This window comes from Cervus elaphus, chromosome 1 (assembly GCF_910594005.1).
Source record: "Cervus elaphus chromosome 1, mCerEla1.1, whole genome shotgun sequence".
In the NCBI taxonomy this organism is placed as follows: domain Eukaryota; kingdom Metazoa; phylum Chordata; class Mammalia; order Artiodactyla; family Cervidae; genus Cervus; species Cervus elaphus.
The window spans coordinates 44,485,161-44,506,887 of NC_057815.1; the positions used below are offsets into that span (position 1 = coordinate 44,485,161).

At 43.5% G+C, this 21,727-nt stretch overlaps 1 protein-coding gene across 4 annotated transcripts in view; it reads left to right on the forward strand.

The window, feature by feature from the left end:
- POU2F3 (POU class 2 homeobox 3) overlaps positions 1–21,727 on the forward strand; it is a 90,497-nt gene that overhangs the window by 50,867 nt on the left and 17,903 nt on the right. For all 4 annotated transcript variants that reach the window (XM_043901125.1, XM_043901107.1, XM_043901133.1 and 1 more), the window contains 2 exons: positions 17,388–17,492; positions 18,703–18,805. In XM_043901125.1, the coding sequence (XP_043757060.1) occupies positions 17,388–17,492; positions 18,703–18,805 (208 nt within the window). The remainder of the gene's footprint in view (positions 1–17,387; positions 17,493–18,702; positions 18,806–21,727) is intronic.

Sequence of the window (21,727 nt, forward strand, 5' to 3'; positions counted from 1 at the left end):
GAGTTTTAAAAATGCATGTATATGTAAATATGTAGGTAGGTATAAATTATACAGTGTGTATTCCTTTGTGAATTTGTTTAGATGCATAGGTTTTGGTCTGCCAGTCACCGTCCTTAGGTATAGTATCCACAAGTGTACAACACTTAATACTAAGATGACATCTGGCTAGGCCAGAGCACCTTGGATGATTTATTCATTTATCCATTTACTCATTCAACAAAATTTGATTGAGCAGGTGCTGTATCTTTGTTGTGCCTTGATTCCAGCCGTTACAAGCCCAGATAAGGCAGTAGCAGGCCTGTCCAGGTGGAACTTGCATGGTTAAGTAGAGGATCCTCACTCCACACTCTACTGCATTAGAATAGTACAGCCTATCCTACAAATTTTTTTTTTATTTTTTTCTTTAAATTTTACTGGACTGTAGTTGATTTGCAATGTTGTGTTAGTTTCAGATGTACAGCAAAGTGATTCAGTTATACATATACATATACTCATTCTTTTTCAGATTCTTTTCTCATATAGGTTGTCACGTCATACTGAGTAGAGTTCCCTGTGCAATGCAGTAGTCTACAGATTGTTTAAAAGATAATTATATCACACTTTCAATTTACATGGTCTTAAGTGTCAGTTAACACCTCTCAAGTCTTCTTGAAAAAATTATAAACTACTGCCTCAACTTGTGCAGTTAATTTTCATATTCTAAGTAAAGGATTTTTACATTTCCTCTTATGTTTTATCTTATTACTTTGTTCCCTTCGTTGCACCATTTCAAGATTATTTTTTTAACCATGATGTGTTGTGCACAGTAGTAGTAGCCAACCCTGTTCCTCATACAGAGATGTATTAAGTATGCAGGGTACACATCTCTTCATAGTCTAATGTATACTGATGACATTCTTAGCAAGACTGGATCATGAGCAGAGTCCCATGGCATGCCATTGGAGACATCCCCCTTGGATGACATTGATTTGTTAATTAACACTCTCTGAGCCCTTATGAACCCCATCTTGATCTCCAGGGACATGTATATATGTATACATATAATAATTATAGCATTCATCCGATCCTCATTTCTAAAACCCTGTATGAAAGAAAATGCGCCTAGTTTGGCGTGATTTTTTAAGCCAGCATGATACCCCAGAAGGGAGTTGATTCTGCATCTGGTCAGCGTGTGCATGCGTGGTCGGTCTCTTAGTCATGTCCGACTCGTTGGGGCTCCATGGACTGTAGCCCGCCAGGCTCCTCTCCTCATGGGGTTATCCAGGCAAGAATACTGAAGTGGGTTACCATTTCTTCCTCCAGGGGATCTTCCCCACCCAGGGACTGAACTTGCATCTCCCGCACTGCCTGCACTGGCAGGCGGATTCTTTACCACTGAGTCACCTGAGAAGCCCAAATCTGCTTAGACTTAGATTCAAATTCCAGCTCTGCCACTTTCTAGCTGTATGGCTTTTGAGAAATCCTTTGACTTCTCTGAGACCTAGTTTCCTAAATTCTAGGATTATTGAAAGTATTTATGCGTCAGTCCCCTATCTATTCGGAGGAGGCAATGGCACCCCACTCCGGTACTCTTGCCTGGAAAATCCCATGGACAGAAGAGCCTGGTGGGTTGCAGTCCATGGGGTCACTAGGAGTCGGACACGACTGAGCGACTTCACTTTCACGCAGTGGAGGAGGAAATGGCAACCCACTCCGGTATTCTTGCCTGGAGAATCCCAGGGACAGGGGAGCCTGGTGGGCTGCCATCTGTGCGGTCACACAGAGTTGGACAAGACTGAAGCGACTTAGTAGCAGCAGCCCCTATCTATTCCATAAGCACTTAGTGACAGGCAAGCAAGATAAGTATCCCAGGTAATACATGTGCAAAATCATCATTTTCATATTGATTTGGTGACGAAAGCAGGGGAAGTCCTTCCTAGAACAGGTTTTATAGATGTGTGTGCATGCTCAGGCATGTAGTGGTGTCCGACTCTTTGCAACCCTATGGACTGTAGGCCACCAGGTTCCTCTGTCCACAAGATTCTCCAAGCAAGAATACTGGAGTGGGTTGCCATTTCCTTCTCTAGGGGATCTTCACGACCCGGGGATTGAACCTGAGTCTCCTGCATCTCCTGCATTGGCAGGCAGATTCTCCACCACTGCGCCATCTGGGAAGCCCAGGTTTTATAGACATTTATCCCTAAATCCTTGACACCTGGGCAGGACTCAAAGATGATTTTCATTTTATAAGTAGGGAAACAGATACACTGTCAGAAAGTCCCTTGGCTTAAGCTCACTGCCTTTTGGCAATAAATTTGGTAACTGCTCCTCAGCCTTAGAGAATTTAGCTTACACTGTCAATTGTGTGGGTTCAGCCAACCATTTTGCCTGGAGTTCTGTCCCAGGCTAATAAGGGTAACAGGATAGATATCTACTCAGTAAAATTTGAACCAAAAGGCAAACCCCATGTCAAACAGCTACTCAGAGCCATTGCAGTGCCTCAGTTATCCAGAGAGCCCGCAGCCTCACCTATTTAGAATCCAACTGAGAGTAAGAAGGAAGCCAATGAGACTTGGAGCCAGATGGTTTCTGAAGAGCCTTAAACTCTTATTTTAGAAGCAGTTGTAACAAACTTAACTATCTGGTTTTTCTAGCCCTTAGCAAATAAAAGTTGCAAAGTTAAACTGGCATGGGGGGGTGCTGCTAGAAGCAAGGATACCAACAGTAGGATAAAAACCTTGTTGTGAGAAAGGAGGCAAAAAAAGTGGAAAAAAACAGAGTGGCAAAAAAAAAAAAAAAAAAAGGCAATTCAGAGCCTTTTAGTGCTATAGCCAACAGAGGCCAAACACTTCAGTGTCCCTGAGGGCATGATTGCTTTTAAAATGTGTTCACAATTGTGATTGCATCATTGACTAAATTACCTTTCAGGTACCCTTTAAGGCAAAGAAGGGATGTGTATAATACTTTTTAGCAAGATCTCTATTCAAAAATGAAATCAATCAATATCTACTCAAAACTAAAAGAAAGACTTGGAGCTACAAAGAATAGATTTTAGTGATTGAAAATGCACTTATTTGAGGAGGCTTTCTCAGGAAATCTTAGGAATTTTGAAAGATGTGTTGGTTTTCTTTTTTAATTGAGGCATAGTTTATTTATAATATTATATCAGTTTCAGGTAGACAACATAGTGATTCAAAATGTTTATATATTATACTTCATTTATTATTTATTATATAATACTGGCTATAGTCTGGGTGCTGTACAATATATCCTTGTAGCTTGTTTATTTTATACATAGTAATTTACTTCTTAGTCCTCTACCCCTGTCTTGTTCCTCCCCTCCTTCTCTCTCCCCACTGGTTTGTTCTCTTTATCTGTGAGTCTGTTTCTGTTTTGTTATATTCATTCATTTGTTTAACTGGGTTGGCCAAAAAGCTCTTTTGGGTTTTTCCAAAAAAAGTTATGGTAAAACTGGAATGAACTTTTTGGCCAACTCAATATTTTTTAGATTCTAAATATAAAGTGGTAACATGCAGTATTTTTCTTTCTCTTTCTGACTTATTTCAATAAGTATAACACCCTCCAGATCCATCCATGTTGTTGCAAATGGCAAAATTTCATTATTTTTATGGCTGAGTAATAGTCCACTCATATACATATTCCACTTCTTCTTTATCCATTCATCTGTTGATGGACAGTTAGGTTACTTCCATATACTGCCAGTTGTAAGTAATTGCTGCTATGAACATTGGAGAGCATGTATCTTTTTGAATTAGCATTTTCATCTTCTTCAGATATATACCTAGTACTGGAATTGCAGAATCATACAGTAGTACTGTTTTCAGTTTTCTTAAGAATCTCCATACTGTGTTCCATAGTGGCTGCACCAATTTACATTTACAGCAACAGTGTACAAGGGTTCTCTTTTCTCTACATCCTCACCGACATTTGTTATTTATGATTTTTTTGATGATAGCCATTCTGACAGGCATGAAGTGGTATCTCACTGCGGTTTTGATTTGCATTTCTCTAATGATTAGCAATGTCGAGCATACTTTTCATGTGTCTGTTGGCCATCTGTGTGTTTTCTTTGGAAAAATGTCTATTCAGTTCTTCTTCCCAGATTTTAATCGAGTTGTATGATTTTTTTACATTAAGTTGTATGAGTTGTTTATATATTTTGGATATTGACCCCTTATTGGTCATTTGCAAATATCATTTGCAAATATTTTCTCCCATTCAGTAGGTTGTCTTTATGTTTGTCAACGGTTTCCATCAAGCTTAAATAGGTCTCATTTGTTTATTTAATTTTTAAAATTTTATTTTGCCTTAGGAGACAGATCCAAAAAAATATTGCTACAATGTATGTTAAAGAGTGTTTGTCCTATGTATTTTTCTAGGAGTTTAATGGGTTTTGGTCTTACATCTAGGTCTTTGACCCATTTTAAGTTTATTTTTGTATATGGTGTGCAAAAAATATTATAATTTCATTCTTTTACATGTAGCTGCCCAGCTTTTCCAGTGCCACTTATTGAAAGTATAAATCATTCAATTGTGTCTGACTCTTTGTGATCCCATGGATTGTAGCCTGCCAGGCTCCTCTGTCCATGGAATTCTCCAGGCAAGAATACTGGAGTGGGTAGCCATTTCCTTCTCCAGGGGATCTGCCAAACCCAGGGATCAAACCTGGGTCTCCCACATTGCCGGCAGATTCTTTACCATCTGAGCCACCAGGGAAGTTCTTATCGAAGAGACCACCTTTTCATCATTGTATATTCTTGCCTCTAGTGTTGTAGATTGACAGTAAATCCATGAGTTTATTTCTGAGTTCTCTATTCTATTCCATTGATCTATATGTCTGTTTCTGTGCCATTACCATATTTTGTTTTTTGTTTTTTTTTTTATTACTGTATTTTTGTAGTATAGTCTGAAGTCAGGGGGATCATGCTACCTTTAGCTCTTTATTTTCTCAACATTACTTTGTCTCTTCAAGGCCTTTTGTGCTTCCGTACAAATTTTAAAATTACCTCTTCTAGTTCTGTGAATAATGCCATTGGTATTTTGATAGGGATTGCATTGAATCTGTAGACTGCCTTGATCATTTTAACAATATTAATTATTTTAATCCATAACATGTTGTACCCTTCCATCTGTTTATGTCATCTTCAATTTCTTTCATCAGTTTTGAGTAGTGTCTTTTACCTCCTTAATTGGATTTACTCCTGGGTATTTTATTCTTTTTGATGTGATTTTAAATGGGATTGTTTTAATATCTCTTGCTGATAGTTCATTGTTAGTGTTTAGAAATGCAAGAGATTTCTGTATATTAATTTTGTATCCTGCAACTTCACCAAATTCATTGATAAACTCTAGAAGTTTTTTGGTGATGTGTTTAGGATTTTCTATGTATAGTATCATATCATTTGCAAACAGTGACAGTTTTACTTCTTCCTTTCTGGTTTGGGTATCTTTTATTTCTTCATTTTCTAGTTGCTGTGGCTAGGACTTCCAAGACTGTGTTGAATAAAAGTGGGCATCCTCATCTTTTTCCTAATCTTAGAGGAAATGCCTTCAGTGTTTCACCACTGAGTATGATGTTAGCTATGGATATGTTATATATGGCCTTTATGATGTTGAGGTATGTTCCCTCTCTACCCACTTTGTGGAGAGTTTTTGTCATAGATGCTGACTTTCATCAAAAGCTTTTTCTGCTTGTATTGAGATCATCATATGATTTTTTATTCTTTAATAAATTAAATGTGATATATCGCATTTTTTGATTTGTGAATATTGAACCATCCTTGCAGCCCTGGAATAAATCCCACTTGGTCACAGTGTATGATTCCTTTAATGTATTGTTGGATTCAGTTTGTTGATATTTTGTTGAAGGTTTTTGCATCTATGTTCATCAGTAATACTGGCTTATAATTTTCTTTTTTGTGAGCTCTTTGTCAGGTACTCTAGGGGAAAGTAGAGATGTATATGATACAAGATCTCTGTTCAAAAATGAAGCCAATAGGAAAGAGGAAGAGAAGAAAGTCATATAGTAGGATTTATACCAGGAAGGCAAAGTTGATTTTATAATAAAATGCTAGTTGTATAATTAATCACAAACAGAAGCCAAAAATTATGTGGTCATCTCAAAAAAATGAAGGAAAAAAGCATTTGATAAAATTAAACACCCATTCATGGTTTTAAAATTTTAAAAGCTCAGTAACTAGAAATTGAAAAAAAAATGTTTTTAATCTGATAAAGGATATCTTTAAAAAAAGTACCAACCTCTAAGATACTTAATGATGAAATGTGACATTGAGAAGAAGACAAAAATATCCACTACCATTACTTTTATCCAATTATCTTGGAAGTCTAAGCCAAAGCAATAAGGTAAAGGTAGAAAATAAAAATAAAAAGTGTAAAGTTTGGAAAAAAAAAGTAAAACTATTTTTATTCACAGAAAACTATTGACCAAATTGTGTAAATAGAAAATTCAAAAGATCTTACAAGGAAGTTATTAGAATTAATAAGTGCAAGTAATAAAGTTAATGATTATCTGATCAGTACGTGAAAAGCAAGTATATGTCTATATTCCACAGCAAACAAGTTAAAAATGAAACTGTAAACACATTTACAACAGTATCAGAAAAATCAAATCCTAGAGGTGCAATACTTCTATTAAAAACTATAAAACATTGCTGAGAGAAATTAGAATATTCAAATAATAGGCTAAATTTATAATTTAGAAGGTCTACTATAATAAAGTTGCCTATTTCTCTCAAATTAATTTATAGTTAATGCAATCCCCATTAAAATACTGGAAGGTGAAAAAAAATGAAACCAACAAATAGCTATCCAAAACTGAAATAAAGTCTTTGAATCTGTAAGAGATAGATTTCAGGGACTGGAAATCCACTTATTTGGGAAGATTCCTCAGAAAATCCTAGAAATTTGAAAGATGTGTGACTTTTAAATCAGATAACCTGAGTTCAAATCAGAGCCTTCCTGCTAGCCAGCCATGTACCTTGGATACACCATGTACCTTTCATGAACCTGTTTTCCTCAACAGTAAAATAGGAATAGCATCACTTGCCTTTTCAATCTCATGGGAATATTCTGAAAATCAACCAAACTAATATGTTTGAAAGTGCTTTGTAAACTGTAGAACTTCTTGGAAAGGTATAAGTGAGGGCTGTAGGCCACATCCAGGTGTGGCCTCTTGGTAGACGATGACTCAAGTTGTGGCAGGAGAAGGAGATAGATTCCCAGTTATTGATTTAAATCACACACACACACAACAAACATATCTATCTGCATATATGTGTGTTTATTTAGAAAGTGTGCCCCTAAATGTCTCAAGACATTTCTTTCACCAGGTAAAAGAGGAAACTATCACTAACTTGAATACCTTAGGAACTGAAATCTTCCAAACTCAAGCACTGAAATTTGGAGTTCTTTCTCTTTTTAATCTTTTAAATCTTTTTTTCTAATTTAAAATGAATAGTTACCTTTGAAAATTTGGACATTGCAGAAATATTTGACTTAGTGAGTACCTTCTGGAACCCCAAATACCTTCCATGCATCTGTTCTTAGCAATTGGATTGACTCCGTTCTTCAAAAATTTTTTCTGTTAGTTCTTTGTGTCCTGCAGGCATTCAACAGAGAATTCCTGAAATAGTCCTTTGTTACAGAGGATAAACCTTTAGGGGCGGAAATATATTTTCGATCCTAAAAACTCGCCATTCCATATCTGCCTCTCCGTTCTTACTGTTTTGGCCTTAGGCTTGTCCTCAGCAGCTCTCCACCTAGACTGTCGTGATAAACAGCTCTTTAATTAATTCCCCTGCTCACAGGTATTGTCTCTTCAAATCCAAATCCTGTACAGCTGTTAGCATAACCGAACTACATGAAAATCTCGCATGTCCCTGCCCTTTGCTCGAGTTACACTTTGCCCCCGAGTCCAGCCTCAGCTTCTTTGCGTGATCCACAGGGCCTCTGTCATCAGGCCCTGGCTGCTTGCCCCGGCCTCTCCTACTCCACGCTGCGGCAGCACTGAATTGCTCGTTGCTCTTGAACATGAAGTCGTTTCATCATCTGTGACTGTGGACAAGCTGCTCCCACTTCCTGGCATGCCCTGCTTTCCCTTCTGCTGAACCCCTGTTCATTCTTCAAGGCTCCTCAGAGGTTCCCACTTCTCTTCTCTGGAGCCTTCCTATCTCGCCCCTCTTTTTCTGGTTATCTATCCTCTGCCCTGACAAAGCAACTCACAACCTTCCCACGCGACCACCGCAGCACCGCCTTCCCATTGCCTTCAGTATTGCACTGTAGGTGATGTTTTGGGGGTTTTTTTGGTGATTTTTTTTTTTTAATTTCAATTCATTACTTATCTATTTTTTAAGCTTTTTATTTTATATTGGAGTGGCACTGATCAACAATGCAGTGATACTTCGGGTGGACAGCAAAGGTCTCAGCCATTCACGTACATGTGTCCCTTCTCCCCCAAACTCCCCTCCTAGCCAGGCTGTGGAGGTGACTGCACTTTTACTTGCCATCTCCTAATTGACCTGGGAGGTCCCTGTTCACCTTTGTGTCACAGTTACTCTTGGTAAACAATAGGTGCATACTAAATGTTTATTGAACTAAACTGGAAAGGGGAGCTTTATGGAGCAGAAAAAGCTATGTTTAAAGCCACTTGGAAGACCATACGCTCCACTGCTACTGGAGCAAACGCAGGATCAAAGGGCCACAGAGGCACATCACTTTATCCAGGGCACCAGAAGAATACAAGAGACAAAGATCTCAGCCTTACTTAGAAGACTATTCTCAAAGATGAACGTTACCAGGGAAAACCTTTTACTCACATTTATAGCCAACGCTCAGGCTTTCAGAGACAGGCTTCCAGGTCACAGGCAGTTCCCCAGGGGATGCCAAAGAGAATCCCATTCAGACTTGTTGAAAGTTTACTTTTGATCACTGTGCCAGCCCCACATCCGTGTAAAAATCCCAGGCTCCACTCGTGGAAACCTGTACACCAACTGTGTACCACATGTGAAAACAGCGTGGCCCACTGAGGAGGCAGAGGTCAACAAGTTCATTTTTAGGTGGGAAATTCTGGGTGGAAACAGAATGGGATGCCTTACAGAGTGGTATGGGCAAAAGAAGGGAGGGTCTGGGGGCCAAAGATCCAAATAGAGAGTCAGGCTCTGCTCTTCCTGGCTCTGTGATGGGCCTATTCATTTCTCTAGCCTTGGTTCCTACATCTGTAAAAATGTTTTGATGAGATTATTTTCCTCATTGACTTACCATGAAGAATAAATAATGATACATTTGAAAGTACTTTTATTTTTATTATAATTTTATTTATTTATTTTTGGCTGTGCTGGGTCTTTGTTGCCGTATGGACTTTTCTCTAATTGTGGTGAGCAGGAGCTAGCCTCTAGTTGCAGTGTGTGGGTTTTTTATTGCAGTGGCTTCTCTTTCTGTGGAGCACTTGCTCTAGTCACATGTGCCTCATTGGCTGTGGCACATAGTTGTGGTTCCCAGGCTCTAGAACACAGGCTCAGTAATCGTGGCACACAGACTTAGTTGGTCCATCACTTGTGGGATCTTCCTGGTCCAAGGATTGAACCTGTGTCTCATGCACTGGCAAGCGGTTCTTTACCACTGAGCCACCAGGGAAGCCCTAAAGTATTTTTAAAATATTACTTTTTCCATTTCTTGAACTGATGCTCTTGGAACTAATCTACGTAGCACTTGGTGACTGCAAGTTGGTGCTGTGTGTGTGCATATGTGCCTGTGTGTCCGGGATGAGCTGGGCATCTGTCCGTCCTTTTGTTAGTCTCCTTTGGACCCCAGAGTACAATGTACACTAATGTGAGAATATCGTGGTGTGACTGAGCCTTCTCTTTCCCTGCCCCATCTCTCTTCCTCATGATGAGGGAGGATAAGAGCAAATGTTAACCCCTCTGGAGTTAATTTGTCCGTGTGAAAGTCAAGGAAATACAAAAATGCTGGTTCCCAAACCAAGTGTATCAGATTATACATCAGGTAGACGTGTGCTTTATCTGCATCTAAACCTTACCCTGTGTAGTAATGGAGAACTCTGAATCAGGATTGAGATTAAATCTTATTAGAGCAATGGGATCAGGGTTACTACTGTGTTACTTCAGGAGCCAGAATGGGCAACAGCCCCAGAGTGATAGAAACAGAAGACAGAGTCATGCCACTGTGTAGGGGAGTGGACTGAATACTGGGTGGAAAGTTAGAAGACCTGTTCTTAGGGGCCCTGACTTGGTCTCCAGACTTCGCTGGACTGCATCTCTAGCTGGGTTGCCCTGATAGGTGATTTCTCAGAGTCAGAGCTATAAACTGAACCATTTGAACCAGGTTGTATCTGCACTTCCTTTGAGTTCTGATGGGAAAGGGGAGGAATCAATACTTGTTGAATATCTGCCATATACTAGACAATAATCTGCACAAAGCTACCTTGAAGAGTCTATAGTTTTATCACATATGGTAGTCAGGTTTATGTAGAACTATGCAATCAGATAGATGTGGATTGAAATCCCAGATTTACCAGCAGTAAGTAACTTTTAGCAAGTTTCTTAACTTTTCTAAGCCTCAGTCTTTTCATCTGTAAAGTGGGTCTAGTGACTCAATAAACATACCTGTGTGCTCACAAATCAACTCCAACTCTCTCTTTTATACATGACAAATTTCTTAAGTAGATTCCATCTGGTGTATTTTCTTCCTTTCATGGATGCATAATCTAGGCCTAGAGAGATGAGTGAAATAACTAAATATAAGATCATGCACGTCTTTAGAGGCAGACATGGAGCCCAAAGTCAGGTCTCCTGGTTAATTCTGAGCCTTGTGCTTGTTTCCTGGATGTGTTCTTTTTTTCCCCCAACTCCTGCTCTGAAATGAATCACAAGATCCTTCCATGATAGGCAGCCCAGTGTATGCAGAAGAACCCAGTGTGATGACAACTAGCATTCACACATCAGATAGTTACCAAGAATAGCCACTGGCAAAAGATTTTCAGAGTTTGATTCCATGCTCAGCCTTTCTAGCCCCAGCCCTCCCCACCCCTACTTCCGGCCATTTCACTCATTTGGGGGGCAAAACAGCCATCTATGGGGGTGAATCAACAGTTCTCTGTGGCACTCCTTCTCAGTCAAAGAATCAGAGAGGCACTCCACGCCTCTTGTCAATCAGGTAGGCGGCCAGAATAACTAGAAGACTGATTCAGAAGAGATCAGGGTTAGGAATTCCCTGGCTGTCCAGTGATTAGGACTCAGCACTTTAACTGCCGCCGCCCAGGTTTAGTCCCTGGTTAGGGAACTAAGATCCTGCAAGTCAAGTGGAGAGGCAAAAAAAAAAAAAAAATCAGGGTCTAAAAAGAGAGCTAGCATTAATCCAGCTCTTCACTGGAAGCAGATGCTGCTGGTGTCTCCAGAGGGCTAGAAAGCAGTACAGTGGTTAAAGTGGTTCAAGTCCTAGGAACTGAAAATAATCCATGAGAATGTGACCTCCCAGAGAGCACAGCCCCTTCCTAGAGTTTTAAACTTGAATGCACGGACCTATATGCCAGAGGGAGAAGAAAACTTTTATGGGCTTAAAATGATGGGGTTTTTTCAGACATGTGTCAGCACTAGCAGTGCTATGTGCTAAGAACTGAAGCCAAAGCATTAAATAACAGGACTGATAAGCATGTTGCATTTCCAGAGGTACAAGCAGGAAAAACAAGGAGGCCTCTATGGAAAGCTTCTTTTCAAGAAGGAACAACTCTAAGTGGCCCCACCCTCCTAAGAAATTGTATGTTTATTAAAGGACTCCATGTCTCCTCACTTCATCACTCTTTCGTCTAGAAGTTCAGTGCTGTCCCAGAGAAGATTCCAAAGCGTATAGGCAAAGGTGCATCTAGGAACTTCTCTGGTGGTACTGTGGATAAGAATCCACCTGCCAATGCAGGGGACAGGGGTTCCATCACTGACCTGGGAAGATTCCACATGCCTTGGAGCAACTAAGCTAGTGGGTCACAACTACCGAGCCAATGTGCTGCAACTCTTGAAGCCTGAACATCTAGAGCCTGTGCTCTACAAGATTTCTTACTGTTTTGTTGCTGCTGCTGCTGCTGCTAAGTCGCTTCAGTCGTGTCCGACTCTGTGCGACCCCATAGACAGCAGCCCACCAGGCTCTGCCGTCCCTGGCATTCTCCAGGCAAGAACACTGGAGTGGGTTGCCATTTCCTTCTCCAATGCATGAAAGTGAAAAGTGAAAGTGAAGTCGCTCAGTCTTGTCCCACTCTTAGCGACCCCATGGACTGCAGCCTAGCAGGCTCCTCCGTCCATGGGATTTTCCTCGTGAGTGTACTGGAGTGGGGTGCCATTGCCTTCTCCTGTTTAGTTGCTAAGTCATATCCAACTCTTTTGCAACACCATGGCCTATAGCCCACCAGGCTCATCTGTCCGTGGGATTTCCCAAGCAAGAATACTGGAGTGGGTTGCTATTTCCTTCTCCCAGGGATCTTCACAACCCAGGGATCGAACCCACATCTCCTGCACTGGAGGCAGATTCTTTACCACTAAGGTACTTGGGAAGCCCACTCTACAAGAGAAGCTACCACAATGGGAAGTCCATGCACTGCAAAAAAGAGTAGCCCCCACTCACCACAGCAGAGAAAACCCTCACACCGCAATGAAGACCCAGAACACCTAATTGAAAAGAAAACAGTCACAAAACTGTTTTTTAAAGAAGGTGCATGTAGGCTGGCCTGTCATAGACCTGACTAGACCTCATCCAGTCCACCTCTTCTCCCCAGGCACTTCCCACTGGGACCCAAGGGGGCAGGAGCCTTGGACTCATGGGAAGCAGTCATGAGCCATGGAGAAAGGGGAGTCCCTCGGGCAAAAGTACAGCCAGCATCTCTTAGGGGACTCTCAGCCTTGTTCATCTGAGTTACCTGCCTGCCCCATTCCACCACTTGGAATGTATTTTTAGGATTGTTCATTAGCAAAATGTTTATCAACCCTTTTATAAATCAGTTACAAAACAGAAACTCTTCCTCACTGCTCTGGAGAAGTATAGAAGGGGCGGGTGGGTGGGGGGAGGGAGAAATAACAACCAAAAAAAAAAATCTTGCCTGTAATTGAAGGCAGGTTGGGAGATGTTCACGCTTTGAAATTCTCCTTCTTGTGAAATGTTTATGAAACACTTTCCACAAACGAGTTATGCAACTGGCACTACAGCTTTGATCGTTTTCATTGCCAGTGATATATTCATTAGTGTCGGGTTGTTTTTCCCCCAGGAGAGGGCCATGTGACATGTCACGGGGAGGGGGCTAAGGCTAAGTACGCCAGCCCCCCGTGCCCCATCAGATGGTTAATAAAGAGGTTCAAGTGTTTGTGTGGACCACAGCATCACCTTTTCCATCACCTATAGTCTGTTCTCTCTCCCATCCCCGGGAAGTGTGTGGTACTGTTTTGTAGAAAGAGTGCCAGGGGAGGGTCAGAGGACCATTCCCTTGTCAGGATTTAGCCAGTGTCCTGTTGTGTAACTGTACACCCATCTCTGAAGCACTCCTGGTCTCCATGAGATAGGAAGATAAGCACTTGTCTTCAAACTTCCTGACTGGGAGGTGAAGCTAAGTAAGGAATGTTTGAAGGGTTTCCAGTTCATCATAAAGGGCTCTCTCTTCCCAGAACGAGACTACTTATTGCTTTCTATAAGTAGGTGATGTCAGGGAGTTCGCTCGGATTAGGAAAGATAATCACCCATGATACGTCTTTACCTCTCTGGTCACTACCCAAGACTCAGTGTAACTCAGCACAATGGGTGGAGAAGATCCTAAACTAACTAACTGTGTCTAATAGATGGGCAGAGTGATCGATGGCCTTGAGCGGGCCTTGACCGGGCAGAGCCCTCTGTGGTGGCTCATGTCCCCAGGGATCAGTCCATCACAACAGGGCCTGGAGAATTAATCTACTGGCATGAAAAGACGCTCCAAAGGGACCCTGCAGATGATATGCACAGTTTCAGGGAGGCTGTGGGTTTGGTGGGGTTTTCACAAGTATGCAGGAAATTGAGTTTTCGTCCAATTCGCCTCTGGTTCTCACATTATAAGTCAATGGGATCCAACAGAAGTCTCTCTATCTCATCGTCCCGATCCACAGCCAACACCCAGTTGCCTGGAAAGACTCCAGTGTTTTCCATTTGACAGCTGTGAGAGGGATTTTTGGATTTGGAAGGGACTTGATTTCTTAGTTTCTTAGCCTCTGAACTCTCCGAGAGTAATCGGAGAAGTGTGCAGGGGGGCGGCAGAGGCGTGGGAAGCAGACAGAGTTGCTGCCGTGTCTTCTCCTCCTAGTCCAGTTCAGCTGTTTCTGAGACTCACTGACCAAAGTGGAGATTTTAGAACTTGTCACAGGAAAAGTCTTCTGCTTTGCTGTCTTTCAAATTGGTTTCTTCAGGATTGCCTTCTTTGGGGTTCACCATCATCAACTCATACCCAAGGGGTAGTAAATGATGAAAAATGAAAGAATAAGGTGTCAATAAAGCAAAAACTCAGATGAGTAACACATGGAGTTGTCAGAACACCCCCAGGCTAACACCCAGGGGGATGTTTTGCTATCAGGAACCTCATTTTCAGAAGTGGGAGGTCGGCAGCACCCCTGAAAGAGTGTGGAGGGCAATTGATCCAGAAAGCAGATGAAAGGGTGCATTTTCTTTTATGATGGCACTGGTTTCTGAAATTAAGTGTTGCAGGAAGACCTGGCACTGATTCTAACAGATAGCACTCAGGTTGGAGGCAAAGCGCATGTTTTCAAGCTCTGTCATAGCTGCACCTTCTTATCTCCCCATTGCGCATAATGAGTCTATAAAGGAACCCTGCCACTTGCCTCCGAGCTGGAGCCCTGCCAAGCTACCTGCGGCGGTTCCACCAGCGTGCTGTGAGCTCCGATTTTCCATATTCTCCCTCAGTCTCCCTTCCTCCATCCTGTCTCACCTATCCCCACTGGGGATGAGGGATGCCTGGGAGAACGAGGGGAGTGCAAAAGAGTTGTGTGGGGGAAGGGAGGCTTTGCTTAAGTAAAATCTCCCCTCTGAGCAAAGCTTGAGCTTGGTGGTGATCTGAAATAAGTAGTTTATCATCTATTTTGAGCTTTCAAAAATCTGCTAACGAATGTTTCCGTGGAATCTAGGATGTGAAAATTCTAACTTCTGGGGGAAGAACTAGGACACCAGAACTTCTTAGATGGAGATGCCAAGTATGGTGGGTGGGGAGAGCTGAAGGGCATTAGGGGTGGGGATGGAGGATGTTCTGGAGATCACTCCTGGGGGGGCAGTGCCCATGGAGTTTTCTGGATGTCTAACTTTCTGCCCCCACTAGGCTGTTCTCTAACACTCTGACTTCCTCCCCTTTGCTTCCAAGTTTCCAGAATAGTCTCCTTAGGTGAGGAAAGAGAGGAAAGATGTGTAAAGACCATCCCTAAAAGGAGCATCTTCTTATCACTTTTGGTACGAGCAGGGCTTCCTGGTGCTGTTTAGATCTGCTTTATCTAAGAGCACTGCAGCAACTTGGAGGAGCAAAAGAAAAATCATGTAGAATGGGGAAACCAAGTCTCACAGAGATGAAATGATTGCTCAAGGTTATGTTGTAAACTAGGGTCAGAGTTGGGACTAGAAGCAGGTTCTAGCTCCCTGTTCGATGTTTTCCTCACTGTATCCCAGTGGAGGATGGGGAGAGAGACTCTGTTTGTGTCTTTGATTCAGTTAACACAAATTGGGTTCCCACTAGGTACGAAGTACCATATTTAGGACATGGGCTCCCCCCTCGGTCTGTGTCACTCAACAAGATCTTCTTAACTCTCCAACCAAAGGGAGTTCTTTCTTTAGTGATCCAAAGCACCATTTTCCCACAGCAGTTGAGCACAGGTAGAGCTGTTAGTCTGTACCTGTGACTTGTGTTAAACTAATGCAGACACGAAAGATTCCAGGATGCCAGTGATATTCCCAGCATAGCCCAAGAAAATGGTTTAAGCCAAGATTCCTATGGACAAGAGGTTCCAGCAGAGCCATACCCACCCCCGCCCCACCATGTCTTTTATAAGGTTCTGTCTGTATCCCAAGCTCCCTGCTGTATTATATGAATTCAGAGTCCCTTGCATACTCCCTACCCACCCTCCACCCCCACAATGGACTTTTTGAAAGGCTGCAAGAGGGTAGTTGTTCTCAGGGTGGGAGGAGTGGTGGGCACAGGTAGAACTTCCTGCCCTGCCCTTGGACACCTGGAAAACCCACAGGTGGGTGGCTGGTGCTGCCACTGAAGGGTGGTAGAAGCTGGAGAGAGTGTGGAAACCACCACAGGCCCCTCAGGCTGCAACTTCAGCAGTGACTGTGAGGGAGCATGTCCCCACCTGCAGGGAGACAGGCGAAGTCTGTCACCCAAACCGCATGGCTAAAGAAGCTGACTGCCAAAGCAGCTCAGCTCACAGAGGGCAGGTTAGTGTAGAAAACACAGGGGGATGCAGGGAAGCTGGTTCCCGGACTTTGCGATTTTGTGGACCAGGAAAATAAAAAACAGAATATAAGAGAGATTGGTAAAGAATTACCTTTTTCACTTTTTTTAAAAAACTTTATAAAGTGGGGAGTTTTAAAAATACCATTTAGGGGGCTTCCCTGGTGTCTCAGTGGTAAAGAATCCACCTGCCAATGCAGGAGACACGGGTTTGATCCCTGATCTGGGAAGATCCCACATGCTGTGAAGCAACTAAGCCCGCCACAACTACTGAGCCCTCAGACTGCAACTGCTGAAGCCTGTGCACTCTAAAGCCCATGCTCCACAGCAAGAGAGGCTCGTGCACTGCATCTGGAGAGCAGCCCCTGCTCACCACAGCTACAGAAAAACCTGCACAGCAGTGGGGACCCAGCTCAGCCATAAATAAATAAATAAAGAAATAAAATGGAATAAAAATTCCATTGAGGAGCACTATCATTTACAAAAAGAAATTCTAACATGCCACCCCCAAGAAAAAAGAATATCATCTAACAGTCCAAAAGAAATGTTTGAAGTCACTACAAAAATTCTTCATTTTTTGAGTTTTAGCGAGGAAGAGCGTATATTGCTGTACATACCAGCACAGGCCATGGTGTTCAGGAGCAATCAATCCAAGTGGATCCCCCGTCTCGAGGACATTTCCCCCGAGAGCCTCTCAACCTCTGTGCCTTACCAGCTGCCCTGACCTAAAGGACTCACATAGGCAGGAAAATCAAGCAGCCCAATAGGCGCTGAGCAAGTTCTTTGACTCTCGGGGCTTGTTGAACATCTCCTGCCTCCGTCTTCTCCAAGTTTCCCCTTCCGTCTGCCTGAGGGGTCCTGAACTGATGCTTCTTCTCCCTGCCTCCACTTACAGATTAAAACTGAGGACCTCAGCGATTCCCTGCAGCAGACTCTCTCTCATCGACCATGTCACCTGAGTCAAGGACCTGCCATGATGCCTGGAAATCAAATGTCTGGGGTAAATGCCAGCTCGAGTTGGGGAGCCCTAACAGTCTCAGTGGGCCAGTGAGTCTCAGGCGAGCCTCCTGCAAAATGCTTCACCCCTGGATCTGGTTTTCAGTGGGTCCAGATCGGGCCAAAGAATCCCCTGCAGGGAAACTTGGGTGTCTGAGGTGAGGTTAGGGCTACCAGACACTCCTCAGAAAGATAAAGCCTGGCTACTTATGCAAAGAGGGAGGTCTCCACCCCTCTGGGAGAAAAAGCAGCCTTTCTTGCCAATTGATGGAGCTCGCAGCTGTGAGGCTGGGGTTTGCCAGCCATATTCAGTGGAGCCCCACGATGACAGCTATGGTTACAGAGCACCTCTGTCCCAACTAAGCCCATTCTCCTTCCTCAAGAGTTTGTCAAGCTAGAAGGAATAAAGAGGCTCCTGAAACAGTAATGACAAATGTCTGAGAAGGCTGGGTGTCCACAGGGTGAGTCCCTGATTTGATATGGATTCCCCCAGGGAAGAAAGAGTTGCCTCTTCCCTGGAAATATTTAAGCCTAGAATGTGCATTTATTCTTTCACTTCTTTTCAGCAAGAATTTACTAAGTCTTTTCTTTGTGCACAGACCTAAGCTCAGTCCTGTGGGGATCACAGACTCCCTTGGGTCTAGATCACAGAGGACTCCCAGGTCCCTGTATATTGGGACTGGTATTTCTCTTTGCGGGGTCTAATGGGAGGAACCCCCAGGGGAAATGGACTTTCTGTTTCATCAAAGCGTTTTTATTAAGAGCACGTAACGGGCCTCTTCCTCCAGGAATAGTTTAGACCCTGGAAATGGCCAAGATAAAAATGGCTTTTAGTATAATCAAATGGCATGAGATTAAGAAAAAAAAAGTGGATTGCTTGTCATTTCTAGGGTAAACCTCTGAGAGATGGGTAATACCCACAGTCTGTGTCCTCAGGGCATTATCAGTCCAGCTGGGAGACAGTTCTGACACACACGAAAGTTAAATAACAAGGCAAGGTTAAGTAACAACAGGCTGCAAGGCATGGCTTGACAGAGGGCAGGCAGTGTATCAACAGCAGCGTTAACGGGGTAGCTGCTATGTGCCAAATACAGGGACACACGGAGGCATAGGGCAAGCTCCCGGTGGATACCCTTGGGACAGACAGGCAGCGGATGGATGGAGCCCGTGCTCCCAGCTTGTAAATTCTATGATGTCTGTGTCTCCCCGCACAGGACATGGCCTCCCTCCACTCACTCCAGCAGCTCGTGCTGGTTCCCGGACACCTACAGTCTGTTTCCCAGTTCCTGCTATCTCAGACCCAGCCTGGGCAGCAAGGTGAGAACCCTGGGGGTTTCCTATACAGACAAGGGTGGTAAAGGGCTGCTCCTGCCTGCTGGGGACCAAGTTTGGGGTGTGGGTGACCAACTCATGTGCGTGTGTGTGTGCTAAGTCACTTCAGTCGTGTCCAACTCTTGGCAACCCTATGGACAATCCATGGGATTCTCCAGGCAAGAATACTGGAGTGGGATGCAGTTTCCTTCTCCAGGGGAATCTTCCCCACCCAGGGGTCGAACCCGAGTCTCTTATGCTTCCTGCACTGGCAAGCGGGCCCTTTACCGCTAGTGCCACGTTAGGGTTGGTGGGTGACCGGCTCACCCTCTGGTATCAAGAGTGGCTTATCCAGCTCAGGGCCTGAGGAAGGAACCCAGTATTGCCCTTCGGGTTGAGAATATTTCTCCTTTTGCCTCTCCCATCTTCCTTAATTTCATGACCAGTTGAAACCAAAGGTGAAGGGTGGCAGAGCTGGGGCAGAGCGAGGAAGGAGGAACTCTTTAGGAAACGCAGTCCCAGTTCCTTGGAAACCTCCCCAGGACTCAGGATGTGGAAACAGACGCCCGCCCTTGGGGAGCTGCAATTCCGTTTGTGTGGGGCGGCAGCGCCACCCACAGGCTATGTAGAGCATTCTCGGGTTTCCTCCAACAGGGAAGCTCCTCACAGAGAACTTCTCCTTGACCAAGAACAAGCAGATTAGAATACTCACAGTAATAACTAACATTTCTTGAGCTTGATATGCCAAGAGTTCTGTGGAGGGATTTTTCTGACATCTTTAAAAATAACCTCGAATGGTAGGCGGTCTTATGAGGTCACCAATGACCTACTAGAAAGTTCCGTAACAGTCTGTCAGAAGCCCATTTTTTTTGGCATTGCATGGTACTGCCCCGCCCTCTCCCACCTCCACCAACTAGAGCTGAAAGTGATGACGTCTAAGCTTCCCTCCGTTGTTCAAATCCCAAAGAGAGGCTTTGGAGATCCAGAATGCAACAAAAATGCAGTCTTGCCTTCTGTCCTTAGCACCTGCTCCAGTGATAGGTATCCTTAGTTTCCAAGTCATCTCAGAGTGTTATGATGATGATGAATGAGGACATATGTGAATCTGTGAGTATCTGCATTCACTAACCAGTATACATCCTACTCTTGGCATAGGAAAGGGAAGTTAACAGTTAATTCTATTTCTTTTTGAAAAATGGTATTGTGAAACTGGCTCAGGCATAAAACCAATGAGGCTAGTGTGTGACACAGAGGGGCAATACAGTTTAGTATTTAGAATCAGAAAAACTCATTGGTTAAAAAAAGTCACTTACTAGCTGGGTCTCCTTGAGAACCTTACCTGACCTGAGGTTCCTTTTTCTTCTCCCTAAAAATGGAATCATAGTAAAACTCTGCCTCAAAAGGTTACTGAGAGTTATTTGAAGTAATGTGTGTGAGAGGGCTTTGTACATTTCAAAATGCAATGTAAATGTCAGATCACTATTAGTACTCATACCTCTGACTCTCGGTACAGGGTTACTTATAGGAGCTTTCTTGCTTATGTATTTTTAACTTTATTATTATTTTTTAATGTTTTATATTGTGTTGGGATATAGCCAATTAACAATGTTATGATAGTTTCCAGTGAACAGTGAAGGGACTCAGCCATACATATACATGTTTCCATTCTCCCCTGAACTCCCCACCCATCCAGGCTGCCACAAAACCCTGAGCAGAGTACTCTGTGCTACACAGTAGATCCTTGTTAGCTATCCATTTTAAATACAGTGGTGTGTACATGTCTATCCCAAACTCCCTAGCTGTCCCCCCATTATTCCTCCGGCAACCATAAGTTTGTTCTCTAAGCCAGTGAGTTTCTTTCTGCTTTGTAAATAAGTTCATTTGTCTAGGGTAAATCATTTCTCTTCAGATTCCATATATAAAGGATGTCACAGGATATTTCTTCTCTATCTGACTTACTTCACTCAGTATGGCCATCTCTAGGTCCATCCATGTGGCTGCAGATTTGCCTATGATATTTTATTTTTCTTGCCTATGTATTGTAATAAGGAAAACTTAAGCCTTCGGGGCCTCTGTTGTCGCTAAGCTGATGTAGCATTTCTTCATTCTGAAGAGTACAGTGGTCAGCCTCAGTAGATGCTACACATCAGTGACCCAGAACAGCTTAGGGACATCAGAGACCCCAAGGTTCTGCTCTGTGCTGAGTGCGTGGGGTGACCTGCCCCGTCATGTGCTTTGGTATTGGATGGCTCCATTCCCATAATGGGAGTGACAGTTCCTGGCTGTGGCTCTTCTCAGAGGGAGGCCGTTGTCACAAGCACCAGCCAGGCAGAGCGCTCCATGGACGGTTTTCCTGGAGCAAGAAGGAGGAAGCAGACCTCAGGCAGTGCGAACAAGCAGGTAGAGTCCATACCACCAGCGAGAAGTTGCCAGAAGCTTGGCCTGGGCTCTTCCCTTCTCTCTCTTAGCCCTTCCTCCCAAGTGTACAATGTCTGGGTCCTGCCAAGAGCCTCTGGCACTTGCCTGCTGCCCTTTAGAGCTGTATGGCTCCGTTCCTTTGACCTGGCATCTTTGCAGATGTGGCTAGGCCTCTCTAGCCATCCCAGCTACTTCTGCAGGCAAAACGAAAGCCCTCAGCCCCAGCTTGAATTCTGAGTGGTCACCCCCTTCATTTCCTTCCCACCTTGGGTTTCCCAGAGCTGGTTTCCTTGACCCTCCTCAGCCTTTGTACCACTCTAGGCAGGCAGGCAGGCAGGCAGGCAAGCAGAAGGACTGGTTTGGGGACTGCTGTTTACATCTGTTTATCCCCATGTCTGATTTGCCTCCACCTGTGTGTGGCAATCCTGATAGTGCCTGTGGGGGCCTTTCCTCGGGGCTCCGGGGGAGTTGGGGGGATTAAGTAGTGGGGGGTGGGGATGGTTATCAGGT